The sequence below is a fragment of the Sciurus carolinensis genome, chromosome 5 (genome assembly GCF_902686445.1).
Source record: "Sciurus carolinensis chromosome 5, mSciCar1.2, whole genome shotgun sequence".
NCBI classification, from domain to species: Eukaryota; Metazoa; Chordata; class Mammalia; order Rodentia; family Sciuridae; genus Sciurus; species Sciurus carolinensis.
In genome coordinates, this window is record NC_062217.1 from 127,002,409 (window position 1) to 127,019,616 (window position 17,208).

Consider the following 17,208-nt stretch of genomic DNA (forward strand, 5'->3'; position numbering starts at 1 on the left):
GTATTTGGCATTGGATGTTGCTTTGTATTGACATTTGCCTTTATCATGCAGGCTTCCAGTGGGGACCTTGCTGCCTCTGCCTTTCCTGAGGAACACCACTACACACCCCTGCCTTCTGCTTCCAGAGAACTCACCAGTCACAGAGGTGGGAGCTCAGCTTTTATTGCTCTCAGAGGTTGTGGGGAGGGGCACTTGGCCAGGGAGAGCTCGGGGCTCCTTGGCACTTCAGGAGGAACACAGTGCTTTTTAAGTCCTTGATGGGAAAACCATACCTGTCAAACCTAATGATTTTAACCCATATTAACAAGAATTTAGTAGCAGTCTACTGGGGAGACATATAAATCCACAGTATAATTTAGTGATTTTTTTTTTTTTTTTTTTTTACTTCACATAAAGAGATTATAGTATTTAAAATTACTAAGAAGATCATTACTTCCAGCACTGGCGAAAGAGGGAAATTGGGAAATTCATTAATGTTAGTTAAAAAAAAATCATTGTTTGCTAATTCACTTGTTGAAATCCGTAATTTCAAAATAGATGAACTCTCCAATATAGCCCAAAGGAATTTAAATTTGCCTGGTATGAGTGGAGAGAATCCACATGTAATTTTTGTTCAAAACATTAATTTCGTGTACCCAGTTCTTCTAAAGACTTGAATTCATATTTCCATCCACAAAGTCTTGGGTTTCAAAAGCAGACCGTCCAAGTGCCACGGCGCTGTCCAGTAATCTCAGTGACTTGGGAAGCTGAGGCAGGAGGACCATGAGTTCAAAGCCAGCCTTAATAACAGCGAGACACTAAGTAACTCAGTGAGACCGTGTCTCTAAATAAAATACAAAATAGGGCTGGGATGTGTGGCTCAGTAGCTCAATGCCCCTGAGTTGAATCCGTGGTACCAAAAAAGAAAAAAAAAAAAAACCCAAAAAAAAAAAAAGACAGACAGAATACTGAGTTGGAATATCATTTGCAAATGCCTTATCCCTAAACTGGCAACTTGGGCCAAGGACTGTCATTATCTAAGCTGAGATTGGTAAGGGTAGAAAGAGGCCACGCAGTGTAACCTGTTTACTTTGTTTTATCCTGGTTATGATTAGAGCTGTGGTTCTTAATTGTGAATCTGTCTCCTGAGGGCAAGTAAGAAGCAGTTTAGATTGAGGGCATCACAGACTTTAAATGTTTCCTTAAGCAGGAAATTTCCTCCTACAGGATGGGACACTGAATAAGAGCTGTCCCAACGCTGTCAATCCCAGCTACAGTGCATGGGTGGATAGGAGAAAAGGCTGTGGGGACGCTTAGAAAGTGATGGCTCTGGCCCTCAGAGAGGAGGGATGGGCCCTCTGCACTGCGACATTACTATTCCACTGGAAAGTGGAAGAGGGTAATGTAGGATTCCAGGTATGGACTGTTTGGATTCTGGGCATCAGTAAGACTTTTCTACATTTACATATACCTTGGTTCAGTTAGAGTTCAATTGTGATTCCCTTCATTAAGTGGCAGTTTTGTGTAAATCACTTTTGCTCAAAATCAAGTGTGAGAAGTAGCTGCTACTGTGCTTCGTTCTGCAGGGCACGGCAGGTCTCTGTCACTGAATGTCCTTAGGAAGGTCTTGAGCCTAGTCCTGCAGATACTGCTATGTGGGAATTCCTCTAAACAAATAATATTATGGAGAAGGAGTAACAAATTAACTCTCAAAATAGCATTATATCCTCCTGGGTTTATTCACTGGTTTCTTGTAGGTGGTTTAAGGGTAATTTTACTCCATCGCCTATATAGGAATTTACCTGGGAACTGAAGTTGCAGAGACCCCAAGACCCCTTGTAAGAGTGTATCTGGCACGAAATGGAGATTTCACAATGAAAAGTGTGCTCAGGTGAATGATCATCAGGAACAGGACAAGTATCATCTGTCATTTTATTAGTAAGATAAGAAATCTGAGCCTTAAAGGATTGGAAAGAAGATCATAGTTTTGAAAGTATTTTGAGTAAAGCTCATAATATGAAAAAATGACTCCTGAGCTACTTGAAGTGTGAATAGATGCTCTCAGATGACATCAGAGCCCAACATCAATGGAAAGAAATGCAAAAATGTTACTTAAAGGGAGTCAATAGCAGACATCTCAGTTGAACTGAGGAATATCTCTATATATTTAACACACTGGTTGCCTGGCCAGTGCTAAGGACTTGGTTGTTGGAAAAAGCAGGTCTGTACCAGGAAGCAGTGTTCTTTGGGCCTTTGGTGATCAAGAGACCAGTGAAGAGAGCATCAAAAAAGTTGCTGAGTCTGGAGTATTGGGAAAGCCATTAATTTTTGGCACCCACAGTGTGAAACTACTTAATGCCATGTTACTTTTTGTATTTAAAGGAATTATTTCAGATCACTGATTATATAAATCAGCCAACTATTTGGGTGCCATTCATTCATACCTTCATGGAAATACCCTGCAAACACTTAGGTAGAGAGGGTCTTTCACAGTGCAAAGGCTAATTGCATCAGTCCCCCAAGTTAAATCCTTCTTGATGTCTGAAACTAGATCTATAAAATCCTAACTGGAACTTCTATTTGAAAATAATTTTTGATTCACATAGTTCCCAATCTCTTTTCCTTCCGCACCAACAACTACAAAAACTGGTGGGCAGTAGTTCATGTGCAAATTGCTATTTTTCAATACACATAACATTTTCCCTTGTCCTTTTATGTAACTTCCAATGTCGAATATGATAGGCCCAAGATTCATGTCCTAGGGACTGTAGATTCAAATGCAAAAGAAGACCAGGCCTAGAATAATGATCAGCATGCAGGAGGCTCAGTTTTTCCATTTGTGTCTTACAGACACTCCATACATCATAGGCACAGTCAAGTGTAGTACTTTCTGCTTCCTACATGAAACTTTTCCTAATCTGAGCTATATTGGTTTTTCTCCTTCTTGAGATTACTTATAATATTTTGTTTCTACCTTCTTAAAGCAATTGTTCACACTCTGCTTCATATGATAGGGTTCGGGTTTGTATGTCTTAAACTCTTCATAGGTGAAAGCTCCTACTAAGTCTAACTTCTTTCCCATCATTGTTTAGGTATCAGCTTAGATACCACAGCTCCAAGGGAGACTCCTCTGATCCCACCTTATACATTAACATCAGATCAGTCTTTCTTGTCCAGGAACAGTCTTCCTAGAAAAACTATAAGCTCATAAGAGAAATGGAGAAGACTCTGTTTACTCACAGCTGTATCTGCAATGTATGACATAGGATCTGCTATTTCCTCTGAGCTCAATTTATTTTTTTCTACGGTTGGAATCGGGGCCTTCCAAAGACTGATGTGTTAAAGGCTTAGTCCCCAGTCCATGCCATGGGACTTGGTGGAATCTTTAAAAGGTAAGGTCTACTGGAAGGTCTTCAGATCATTGGGAGCGTGCCCTTAAGGGATATTGGAACCCTCGCCTCTCCTCTTCCTCTCTTTCCCTTCGGGTCATGAGTTGCCAGCTTCCTCTACCCCATTCTCCCACCATGACATGCTCTCTCATCACAGGCCCAAAATGCAGTAAGTCAGCCAACTGTGAGCTAAAATAAACCTTTTCTCTTTGTAACTTGGTTTTCTCCAATACTTGATGGCAACAGAACGCAGATTAACATAATACTTGTTCAGAAAAAAACAAAACAAAACGTCATAGAAACTCAGGGAAAGAGTCTGAAACTTAGAGACCTCTGTGAGGCCACTCAATTGTATGTGAAAAAGGAGCCCCATCTTCCCTTAAGGGGGAGCACAATAAATGCAGGGGTCAGATGACAACACTGTTGTTTTCAGAAACTCAAATTAGCAAGCGTGGGAGTCACGTCTGTGGTTCATTTCCAGAGAACAGATAGCCAGCCATAAAGCATAATTTCCAAGTAAATGATTATTATAATGTTGTAGTTTTCTAATTTTGGTGTTTTTACAGTAGAAAATAAGATGAATCAAAGTAACTGATGAAATTATTTTATTGAAACAGATGCTTTCAAAGAAGGGGCTGGGGTCTCATAAAGCTGTAAGCGATGGTACACACATGGATTTATAATGGTCTACCTGAAATCTCTCTGAGAACACTGGCCTAGGCTTGAGCATGTCTTTGGAGAATGGAAGACATGGTGTTGTGTCAGAGTTCTCTGTTACCTAGTGGGAATTTATATACCATATACTCAGTAGGTGTCATGTTATGAAGAATGTTGACTTGTTTGTTGGAGAAATGTCTCCTCTACAAAAATGTGTTATGTGGATAGGAGAAACCCTAGCATGCTAGGCATTGCCACTCTCACTGTTGAAAGCAGAATTCACCTTCACAAATCATTGTGTCTTCTGAGGAAACATTTCCGTTTAGAGATTAGACCATATCATTCTTAAGACACACTTATAAAATAGGGAGGGCAAATATTATGTTTTTATCGAACAGAAGAATACACCAAGAACTGCCGGGGGTAATCAGAGCCACTCAGCAGCAGGGACAAGGGGCCAAAATAAATCCAAGCTCTGTGTCCTGGATTCCTAGGTCACCCCAGACATTCATTACACAGAATATATGAATCTAGTGCAGGTGGGGATAACTGGCATAGTGCTGGAGGGAAGGGAAGAAAAAGTACCCGAAGAGGCCCAACTTGGAAATGTCTCATGCCAGGGGTGAATTTCCAGAGACTGCTAAGGCTGCCAAGAGGTGGGGCATCCTCACCAGCAACCAGGCCAGTGATTCTCAAGAGCTTGCTGGGAAGTTTCACAGGCACTTAGGAAGCACCTGGGAATCTCCCACTGACTGTCTCCATCTCAAGCACCTGTGCCAGGGGCTGACTCTCCAGCGGTTATCTGGAAATGACTTCACACATCGCACTGTCTACACATTACCTTGCTCCCTCTCTATCCAGATTTCCAAATCCTTCCCCAACACCTCTTTTTGGAGAACTCTAACTAGGGAATCCTGGAATTTGTCCTTTCCAGTTCCTCTTCCGGACTTCAGAGAAGACCTTGGAGAAGGGTGATGGTGAATGCTGTAAGGAACAACTTTCTAGTACATCTACCACAGCCCCACATAATCAACAGTTCTCACACTGAAGATCCCATTTTAGCTTTTCTTTTTTTTTTTTTTTTTTTTTTTTTTTTTTTTTGCGGTACTGGGGATTGAACTCAGGGCCTTGTGCTTGCGAGGCAAGCACTCTACCAGCTGAGCTATATCCCCAGCCCACCCCATTTTAGCTTTTCTGCATACACATTTTGAAATTGATTCTAAGCCTAGTGAATATCCCTGGATTACTTTTTTCTGATGCTTATATGGTCTTGAAGATGTGCCATGTTTAGTTTGCCATATTCAGCATTGGACTTTATGTGTACAAAAGCAAGCACAGAATGAAGAGGAAATCTGCTGTGAAAACTTTGTTGGGGATTATAACCCTCCTACTTTGATCAGCATTGGCAATCTTGCCATTATTTTTATTGACGTAGTTGTTGGATGTTCATCTTCTCCAACCAGCGGCTTGGTCTATTTGTGTTTGAAATTGATTGCTGGGATTGCCACAGAATAATATACATGGTAACTTATCATAATTAGTTATCATTTGCAGTTTCCTTAATACAAGTTGCATTTTATGCTTAGCAATTGATTTTTCTATATATCTCCATGAAGCAGCTCAATGTGTGCTATCCAAAAAAAAGAAAAGAAGAAGAAAAGACAAACTGTGGGTGTTTTTCATTTTTATCTTTTAAAAACATGACTGAGATATCATAAAATACATTTTTACAGAAACCAGGAATACAGTGTTTCTGCTTCAACTGATTAAATCAGCCCAACTGAAATGAATAAGAGAAAAATTAAATGGATGCTTTGGAGAGGTGGCATACAAACAAAGATGTTTGGGATGGGGTGATGTTGGCCAGGAAAGCATCATGCCAACAGGCTAGAGTACTTCCAGGAGAGCTCAAAAAGGGGCTGCTTGAGGACTAAACTGTTCACCACGTTTTGTGTGGGGCTTTTGGGGTTTGAAGGCAATCTGTCTCTTTCAGCCAAAGCTTCTTATTTTTTTTTTTCCTATTTCTACCATATTTCCATGTTGACCCACAGGGAATGTGAAAGCTAAGTACCTTGATCATTATAAACAGAATCTACACAGACCAGTAGTAAAGACTCAAAAAAAAAAAAAAAAAAAATAGATGCATGGATTCAGGCTATCTTAATAGCTCAGCTCCAAACAGTTTTTCTGCCTACTGCCTATTGGTTCTTGTGGACCATTTAAAAATATGATAATAAACAATTCAATGGTTCTGGTGATTTTGCCAAGATCTTACCTAAGATTATTCTCTGAGGTAGCCACCTTACATATTGCCTCTGCTGTCAGAATATTTCAGCTTGTCTTTCAAGCAACTAAGCATCAGATGATTTCTCAAAACATTGGCAATGATATTGAGCATGCGTGAGGCCTTGAGTTCAATCCTTAGCCAAAAAAAAAAAAAAAAAGAGGCACTGATTCTTTGAAGTTTCATAGAATTATGACAGATCCAAGATCCAAGTTTTCCCCATGGAGAGAAAACTGAAGACAGGACAAACAAATAACAAAATAGGTTAAAAAAAGCAAGAACACCTTTGGGAGGAGTGGGACTTGTCCTGTTAGAAGAATCCTGGCCTTGGCCCGGCCTCTCCTTCACACTTGCCACAATTTTGCCGTGGCTGCACAGGGGAAGCGTGTGTTGGTTTCTTGTGTAGAACTATTATTAGCATTTTCTAATTATGTAAAATGATTTCCTCTGATGACATTTTCAATGGAACCCATTACTTCAGTTTTCTTTCCTTCATAATGCTTTTATGGGCTTATAATCTTGGTGGAATTCTCAGATGCTGAAGAGATGCTAGTTTCCTTTATTTAATCGAGGTGACTAGTGATTTGACGGTAGTGGTTGACAGGTTTATTTTATCTGCGTGGCAGTGGGAGTCTATTTTCAGTGTGCATGCTCTGTTCCCAAGTAAAAGGACTTTACTAAGTGCTGAATAAATTGTGCTTTCCTTTGATTCTAGACTTTGCTGAAATGGTTTAAAAACTCTAGTCTGGGTCATCAAATTCATCTCCTTGCTATTTTGCAGGGTCAATAGCTTCACTGCGCACGGAGCTGGGCTGGGTGGATTGGAATGGAGGGCAGTGTAGATTAAAACTTCCGCATGTATATAGATAGATGTGCGTGTGTGCTCTTGCTGCCTGGGAGGGCGGCAGTGATGGAAGAGCAAGCCAAGTGGAATCTGAAGATGGATGAATCTGCTAGACTATTACCAAGACTGGCATGGACTTCAGCCAGGAACTTTAAGCAACCTCCTTGAAGCATCTGAAATCCATAGGGGTCCATTTCCTATCCTTTTTCTCCGAGGATGATTTTTCATTTGCAGTCTCCAGGATTTTTTTTTTTTTTTTTTTTCCTATTCTTTGGGCAGAATTGTGATATGTTCATAGACAGGAGGGGCTACACATTTTGTTCTTTTGTCCCAGAAGCCACACAAGGGAGAGAGAAAATGGATTCCAGTTCTCCCCTGCACCCTAACAGTAACAAAATTTAGTTCCGTAAAATGAGAAGTCAGAAAGATAACCTTTCCCTCAAAAGACAATCCTATAGAAAATGGAGGTAAAATGTGTTCCTTTTGTCTTAAACAGAATAAATAAATAAAATGAAGGCCTAGAATTTATAGGGTAAAGGACTCTAAGTGTGCCAGTGTTTTTAAGGTCTTTCATGGGAATATGGTGAAATAAGACCCCTGAAGTTATGTGGGTTCCTATGAGAACAGTCATTGTAGGGTTGTTCCCTCATGTCTTTGTTTAATGTTTACTATATATACCATGTATGTTAGGGATTTATGGAGAATTTAAAAAAAATAGTATTAACCCTATCTCCCAGGGTAGGATTTCAATGAGAAGATCCTAAACATGAAGTAATGTCAATCAAAGCAAGATATTATATAATTAAGAATTACATTTCTTGTTAAAAACATAAGTGCTATAAATGTTTAGAAAAGATGGGAATTGTTAAAGGTGGGAAGACCAGGATTGGTCATTTAGAAGATGTTAGTCTGATCTTTGAAGAACATACAGGGCAAGGGTAGCTAGAGGGCAAAAGAATGGGGTTCCCAAAAAGAGAAATAGGTAAGAAGCATCCCAGCAGAAGGCTCAACAAAACTGATGAGAAAGGATCACAGTTTTGACAAAGTCATCAATAAGGTTTTTATGCAGGGGCTTCCATATTGTGGTAGGTTCCAAACAGGGAGGGACCTATATTTGATTAAAATTTTGCTACAGGCTTTTTAATCTACAGATAGTACATAGGAAACATTTGGTCAGAAAAAAACCCTGAACTCCAAGAGTCTACCACAGGAGAATATTGAAGGGAGTTTGTTCTAATTCTAATTTAGATTTCTTGACACCAAACTGTGATACCTATAGACCATGATGCCTCCGACGGGCAGGTTTCTAGCAAAGATGACTTAAGAAACAACTTGGTAACAGATGGGGTAGACAGCAGGGGCCAGAATACTGCCGGTGGAGCCAGAGTGAGGGCCACTTACAGGGGAAACTCAGGGCTGCTATGCAATAGTGGTGTGAGGTTGATGATGATTTTGCTCACTATGACTTAGGCATTAGAGAAAATGCACAGTAAATACTTTTCCATCCTCCATTATTCAAAGTCTTTCTGACACTGGCTTTTGAAATCAGAAGGTAGAGCCCAACATCAGTGAGGACAATATTGACATAATCCAGCATTCAGTCATCAAGGCCTGGAGTGGCTAACTGGCTGGGTCACAGAGAAAAAGGGAAGGTGTCTGAGAAACGTTCTGTAGCAAACACAATAGATTTTGGGGTAGAGAGAAAGAGAACCAGAAAGCTGCACAGAAGCCAGAAGGGTGTGTGGGAGGCTGTGGTCTCTGCCTGTTCCCCGTCTGGTGGTTGCTCCCCCATTACAGGACTCTCCCTGGCCTCTCATGCGTAAGCTGTGATCTAGCCTGTTAAATTGAAGAGTGGTGGAGTTAATTCAGTGGAGTTTGTGGCCACAGAAACAAACATACAATAAGCAGACAAAGCAGCCACAAAAATTTGTTCTCATTCTGGTCTTTGGCTTAAAGATGAGCTTCATTCTTTTAAAAACTAGTAAGCGCTCAGGATCTTTATTCCTCAGTCTTGGGCTTCTGGAAGAAAAGCTACTGGAAGCTACTGCTCTTGGTCTAGATTATTCTGCCCAGAAACAGCTCTACCCAGTAGAAACTTCCCAGCTCCAGTTCTTCCAAGCATATTTTGTTTCCTGTTTCTTGGAGAAAAATTTACCCCCTGCCCCAGGTTTTTCCTCATGTAGTGATTTTACAACCTTTTTTGGAACAAATAAACAAACATCTGGAATCATGTGGTACATTTAATTAAAAAGTTTGCATTTGGCCAGAAATGGTAAAATCATGAAAAATGGCCTGTCGGTGAGCTCAAGAAGGCCAAAGGATGACGTTGTTGGCTGCAAATGGATTGAAATTGAGGGAAGTGAACACCTGCTCTTCTCAGCACAGCCTGCTGTCCTCCAGCTCCCGCCTCCTGGCCATTAATATTTACTACCCTGATTTTTTTTTTTTTTTTAATCTAATGAAATTTTTTGGTTGGGGCTGGTCGAAGGAGAGTGCTGTTGCTTTTCCAATAACCTTGGATTTGTTGGGATGTGTGTATTTTATAAAGGGTGTGGTATTGAGATTTTTGGACTTTTCATTTCCCTTACTCAGAATTCCATCTGCTTCAGGTCACTGCAGGGGCCTGTTTCTGCTTCTTCCATCAGTCAGGCAACAGTGCTTTTCATGGGAGTTGGTAACTTGTGGAACCTTGTACCAGGGGATGCAGGAGATGCAAGGGAAGCAAACTGGAGGCTTTGCCTTCAAGAGCCCTACAGTCAAATTGGAGACAAGGACCTACACAAAGGAAGAGGCCAGACTAGAGGTAACATGCAGAGAAGGGTCTGTCTGCATGGACCACTGCAACCGATTTAGTTAAAAGAGCTTAATGGGCTTTATTTGCAATTCTAGGATTGGCCAATACTTTCTACTATAAAATAGAAAAAGTGCTCTAGGGAGCTGAGCAGAAGAGTTTGGTTGTATAGACAGAGGAAGACTGAAGGAAGCAGAAAAAAAGACCAAAAAGTGACGAATCATTTCAGAGTTGTTTTCCTTGTAAGGTGGAGACAGAACAATAGAAAGACAACTGATTGTTTAATGTCAGGTTATTTTAGGTTTCATTTTTTTGGTAAGGAGGAAAGCAGAGGGAACTTCATTATCATGGTGATTGAGACCCACCTCTTCAGGAAATTTGGCTAATATCTCTCCTGATTTCTGGGAAGATAACAGCATTTTGGTGGAATTTTAGTGTGAGGGACTCCATTTTTATTTTGCGTCTGATCTCTTGGGGCCTGGTGCAGGAGCTTAGTCCAAACAATAGCCTCCTGTCGTAAATATTTAACAAAGAGATGAATAAAGAGGGGATTTGGAGGTAGCCTTGGATGAAGGTGCAAACTGTGTGGAAAGCAACTGGAGGGCGGAGTTCTTGTCTAATTTCCGGCCATAATCTAGGTGGGCATAGGGGACAGGTAACCTGAAAGCAAGAATTAGAGATGATTAATCTACATTTCTGATTAGCTTCTCGTTGGCAAGGCATGTCTAGAGTGAGGTGAAATACAAGTTTTCTTTGCACATTAAATGAAGAATATTGAGTGGTTTGGCTTTGCAGAGTGTAGATCTCTGATGTGTCTCCCACTTGAGGATTTATACCTAAGATGAGGTTTTCCTAAGGACAGAAAGAGAAGTTTTTTTTCTTGCACTGAATCCAAGGGAAGTGGGCAGGGACTGAAAATGCAGTGAGGCTGTTTAGGTCAGGTCTAAGGAAAGGACTCAGTGTTGTTGAACTCAGGTGCGGATTGGCAGGGGAGCCTCCCCAAAGTCCTTACCTGAAGGACGTGCTCATCTGTCTTTGAGGTGGCCTGAAGGAAGTGAAATGAAACTTCCACAACTTTCCAGTCCTGACTGGATTCGATCAGGGGTTCTCTTATGTCAAGGCCAGCACGACTTTCTCATAAAATGAAACCAGGGTTTCTCTTTGACCCTTCCAGACTTCTGCAAGCTCAGAGAGAGGTAAGATCTGTCTAGTGTTGCCAGAGGAGTTCTTAGACCTCAGTTCTTTATTATTCTTGTGCATCTGTTTCCTTAAATACTCTCAGCAGAAGCATTAGCATGAAAATAAAAGAGTACAGCAACTTGGAATTTTCCATTTGTAGCTTCCTTAGTCTATGGGGTCAAAGTTCTGTCCTCAGGGATGCTAATACAAACTCTGTGTGCTGTTCCAGGGCAAATGTTTCTCAACTAAAGGACAAAGGGGGTGGGGAGCCAGGAAAATAATGCAATGCTAATTTCCAAACACAGACTGCCCAGAGGAGGTCCCTATTTAAATTGCTGCTCCCCCACCTCTCTTCCCACCCTCCCGCATAAGGAAAAAAATATCCTGTGTTGTTAGGAGGGACATCTGTGGGAGAGCAATAAAACAGTCCTCTCCCTTGTGGATTAGCTCTTTATTCCTTTATTTATCTTGCTGTAGCTCATCAGTTTCTCCCAAATCAAGGAGAATCCAAGAGGATAAGATGCAATCCCTTTTTGTTTTTGATTAAGGAAAACTATGCAATCATCCACCTCCACAAATTTTCCTAAGAGAGCTCTCTTGTCTGATGTTTCCCTTTCTGCTCCCTTGGAATCTCTTTGGAATTTTTACTTCATGCAGTGTTTAAATGAAACGATCACAGTCCCCTTAGAGAATAAGTTGTGTAGGACAGTGAATGTGGCATATCTGGGCAATTCTATAGCACAGTGGGTACTGAGATAGCAGCATGAAAACAGCCCACAACTTCCTTTTATTCCAAATCCCTAGGAATTTGCCATTTCATTCAGGAGATATGTACTGAGCATGACTATGTGTTAAGCCTTGTTTAAAACATTAGCAAAAAAGCCTGCGTACAGCAACATTGGGGCTTAGAACATGATACTCCTAAGTATGGCACTTTGGAGTGCTGAGTACTTTGAACTGCAGGGCATTAGAAGGTCTGAGAAGCAGCCTCAGAACCAAGTTCTGTCTGACCACCTTCTATCCTCCTGTCTCCTCCCCCTTTTCCCAGCCTCAATCCACCCCACCCAAGACAAGCCATAGAAACTACAATTCCTCTTCCCTAAAACAAGTCATAGAAACTAGAATATCTTGCTCCAAAGTCAACCATGAAGCCTGAAAACATTACTCTTACCTTCCACTGCCCTTCTGTATAAGAGCATAAAGGAATTCTCTGACCTACCTTTTCTGATAATAGATTGAAAATCCTCATTTCAGAAGGGGCCCTGTTCTATATCCGGGGGAAACAGAGGCCAAGATAAATCTAAACAGTAGTTGCGTGTGGTGGCACATTCCTGTAATCCCAGCAGCCCAGGAGGCTGAGGCAGGAGGATCACAAATTCAAAGCCAGCCTCAGCAATTTAGTGAATTCCTGAGCATCTTAGAGAGACCCTATCCCAAAATAGAAAGGGCTGGGGATGTGGCTCAGTGGTATAGCCCCCTGCATTCAATCCCCAGTTAAAAAAATAAAAGATCTAAACATGTCTTGTCGGGTTTCCCTCATTCAACCCATTATATCAGCCACATCCTTTTTGCTCATCCCATTTATACATGCCAGTCCATTCTTCCTTGGATCTATGCATAAAAATGGAAATGTTCCTTGGTGCTTCATTCTGAATGCTTCCCTGTTGCATAAAACTTTTATTAAATTCATTTATTATGCTTTTTACTTAATAACTTGCTACTAGTGTTAGCTGTGACCCTTAAGATGAATAAGGAAAGCTATCATACCTTTCCACCCCTAGACCAAACATTTCTGCCTTCAGAGAGCTTACCTCCTAGAGAGAACCCAAAGCTAAGATAAAAACAAAAGCATCACATAATTCATGCGAGATAAATACTAAGATGAAAATGAAACTGCTCAGGGATGTGAGCAGTTATGTGTTAGTAAATTGAGGTTTGATAGCCTGAAAAGGCCCCACTGAGAAGGTAGTGCTAGAATAATGGTCTAAAGGAGGTGATATTACTGGAGTTTTAGGGTGAAGGTTCTAGATCCAGGGTCCTAATAGACTAGGTTTGACCACCCCTCCCAATATACCAGTCAAAGAGATGAGCAATAATAAAGAACAGGAAAGAACAGGAAAGGAACTTTAACAGCATAGTCACATGGGGCAGAACAAAATAGTCTAGTGATCTAAGATCCATCTTTGAAAGGTTAACAGGAACTTGGAGGTTTTATTAAAAAAAAAAAAAAAAAAGAAACAAAGGCAAAGTTGGGGGTCTGCGTAGCTGGCAGAGCAGGTAATTGTGGTTGGGTTGTAGTCTTATTGATCATTATCTCAGGACCTGTTCTGCAAAGCTCCAGGGAAGTCGTCATTGCCTGAGGGGCGATTTCATTCCCATCACAAGATGATTGTTCTGTCTTAAGGAGAGCATCCTCAGTTCCTGTCATGGGGTAACTGCTTTTGCTTGGAGGTGAGGTGGTCTCATTGTGGAACAATCTGTTTTCTGAGGCTTAACATTGCTTAGGGGTTATTTTTGGACCCTCATCATAAAGATTTTATCCATCGGAACCATTGTCCCTGAAATGCAAGGTCACTGTAGGAAAGAGTGACTCAGGGGAGCTCAGAAAATGGTAGGGTAAAAAAGGAGGCAGAGGCAAAATATACTCTGAGAAAGACAAAATGACCAGTGACTGGGCTGTCCTTCAGTGAAAGGTGAAACCCTGAGAGTATCTGAGACAAAGGTCTAGGCAGAGGAGGGACAAGTGCAAGGCTCTGGGGTGACAGTGTTCCTGGCACACGTGAAGTACAACCAAGAGACCCATGTGGCTGGGTAAGTAGGGTGAGAGTGGTAGATGAAGTCAGAATCATATCGAGGGCCAGAACACAGAGACCATTGTTAGAAGTTGAACTCAGCTACATTAAAATGTTTAAGAGTTTATTTACACAGATAATAATTCCTAAATTGTGCGACACTAGGCCACAAGTAGTTCAGGGATCCACTGAGAGTTTATAAGGGGAAATTTTTTACAAGGTGTTTGCAGAAACCTGGCAAAGATACTTTTAGATTGGTTAAGTTGGAAGTCCTTAGGTAGAGGGTAATTGGTGGATCCTGGATGGTTCAGCTTAAGCTCAACTTTACTGTTTACACTGAGTTGGGTTTTAGTTTGCTGACATAGGAACCAGGTGCTGGGACCATCTCAGCCCTCCTGTTGTGACTAAGACAAGCCATTTCACTGGCAGAAATGACAGAAATGATATGACCCTTCTCCCTATTGAAAACAACAACCCCCACACCATCAAGAACTACTTGGTAAAGAAAGCAAAGGTGCCGTCGTACCTCTTATGTGTAGGCTTATACACTTAGTTCACCTATTGAAAAGATTTTCAGATTGGATCAGCAGGCAAAGCCCAATTCTTTCATTATAAAAAAGAAACAAATCGACTCAGAAAAGTTGAAATGAAAGGATGGATGAATGCAAACAAATAAAGCAGGGGCTACAGTCTGTATATTAAAAGGTAAAATGTGAGCAGAAGAGCATTTAATGAGACAAAGAAGGGCACTTTATAAGCTGAAAGATGAAATTCATTAGATATAACAGTGATGAATATCCATTTAACAAAATAAAAAGCCTGTCCTCGTGGGGGAGAAATCATAGACTCTAAAAAGAGAAATAGAAGAGCATACAGGTTGTAGGAGACTTTTCTTTATTTCTCATGTACTGGCAGGTACATGAGAGGGGAAAAATCAGCATACAGAGACCTACATAGCAAAATGGTTTGGGTATAAAGCATATTTAACTCTGTATCAATACCTTAACAATACCAGTTATAGTTCAAGTATGTTTAAAAACTCATTGTTATTCCAGTTACACTGGTTATATAATAAATTATTCCCAAAATTTTATGGGAAGAAATATGATTTGTCATGTTAAGATATTCAGCTATATTACATTAGAGTCTGTGGGTCAGGAATTCCAAGAGTGGACAGAAGGAAAGACTTACCTCTACACTATTACGTCTGGTGTTTCGGTAGAAGACCTGAAGTCTGGAACTAGAATCCTCTGAAGACCGATGTGTCCACATACTTGGTGGCTGATGATGGCTGCTGACCAGGGGCCCCTCTTCCCTTTCTCCATGTAGACTTCTCCCCATGGATTCCTTTGAGACTACTTTGGGCTACCTCATAGCATAGTGGCAGAGTTCCAAGAGCAGGAATCCCAAGAGAGAGGAAGATCAGGCAGAAGTCACATCATCTTTTATGACCTATGTCTCAGAAGTCATATGAGATAGCCACAAAAGTCTCACCCAGGTTCCAGGGAAGGAAAAAAAGTCTCTGCCATTTGATGGGGAGAGGCAAGGTTCTAGAAAAGCCTGTAGGATGAGAGATACTGCTTTACCCATTTGTGGCAAATGCAGTGTTCCACAAATTTGGTCACAGAGAAAACTTTAACAAATTTCCTTAGGTACAGATAGTGCAAAAACTCTCAGGTCACAGTGTAATAAAATCAGAAATGACAAAATCAGATTTCAAAAAATCCTTCCATTCAGTATTTTCTAATATTCTAATATTCTTCAATTTCAAGTTTAAGATAACATAAAAGCACAAACTGTGGACCAGCTAGAGAAATACAATAATGAAACCATTCCCAGGAAAAAAAGGTAGTTTCAAGTAGATATACTTTTTAAAATAAGCAACATGCAAACAAGAATAACAGCAACAAAAAACAGCCAAAAAGGTGTGTTTTATTTTTTTTTTTTAACTAGGAAATGTGAATCAAAATCTCATATGGGAAATAAGCAAAAATAATAACTGAGATATTCTGCAAAATAATTATAGCAAGGATAAATAGTCACATTGAATATCAAATATAAAACTTTAATAATTAAAGCAATGTGGCATTTATATACAAATTGTTGAACTAATGAAATACAATAGAATAAGATTGAAAACTATTATTCCATAGATGCTGAAAAGGCTTTGACCAAAAATTCCATAACCATTCTTCTTCTTTTTCTTTTGGTACTGGGGATTGAACCCAGGGGCACTTTACCACTGAGCTACCCCAGTCCTTTTAATTTATTTTGAGACAGTATCTTGCTAACTTGCTTAGGATCTCACTAAGTTGCTGAGTCTGTCCTGAACTTATGATCCTCTTGCCTCAGCCTCCTGAGTTATAGGCATGCACAACCAGGTCCAGCTCAATTAACCATTCTTGATTTAAAAATCAAAAAATCATTCACCAAAGAAGTATACTTTCTTAATGTGATAAAATACATCAATCTCAGTTTATTGGCCGAAAACATTAGAGAAATTCCTATGAAAATAAGGACAAGACAAGATGCCAGTTATCATCATTACTATTTAATGTTTTATTGGAAATAAATAGGAATGCAATCAAATAAGAGAAAGAAATCACAATTGTGAAATGGAAAGCATATGATAAAACTATTATATTAACAGATGATTTGGTTTGACCCCTGGGAACCTAAGAGAAGGATTGAAAAACAGAATGATTCAGTGAGAAAGTAAGGTACCAAAGTTAATATATAGAATTCACTAGATCTTTTATATTAAAATAGAAACCAATTAGAAAGTATCTTGAATGAAGTGTCATGTTTACAAAAGCTAGATAAAAGGTAATAAATTAGAAATATTGTAAACATAAACAAACATTATCTTCATGAAGAAAACCTTAAAATCTTCTAGAATGCTTGACTGTATGAACAGACATAACATAGTCTTTTATAGGAAAACTCAAAGTGTAAGTCAGTTACCTTTTGTTAATTTATAAATCCATTGTGACAATATGTAACAAGCCAAGATTTTTTTCTTTGTAAACTATAAAAAGGAATTTAAAGTTTCTATGGGGAATAAGCAAAAATAAAAGCTGAACTATTCTTTAAAAGAATTACAATGAGGGGAAATTAGCCCTACTGAATATCATATATAAAATTTCAGTAATTAAACTATTGTGGTACTGGCACATAAACCACCAGACTAGTAGAATAGAATAGAATAGAATGGAATAGAATAGAATAGAATAGAATAGAAAAGAAATTCCAGAATTAGACTCAATTTTATATGATAAGATAGTGTCTTAGGA

General features: G+C 39.8%; 1 protein-coding gene across 4 annotated transcripts in view; it reads left to right on the forward strand.

Annotated features, from left to right (window-relative positions):
* Window positions 1-17,208, forward strand: part of Lrmda (leucine rich melanocyte differentiation associated) — a 1,017,541-nt gene that overhangs the window by 806,305 nt on the left and 194,028 nt on the right. For all 4 annotated transcript variants that reach the window (XM_047553144.1, XM_047553145.1, XM_047553147.1 and 1 more), the window contains one exon: window positions 52-145. In XM_047553144.1, coding sequence (XP_047409100.1) covers window positions 52-145 — 94 coding nt within the window. The remainder of the gene's footprint in view (window positions 1-51; window positions 146-17,208) is intronic.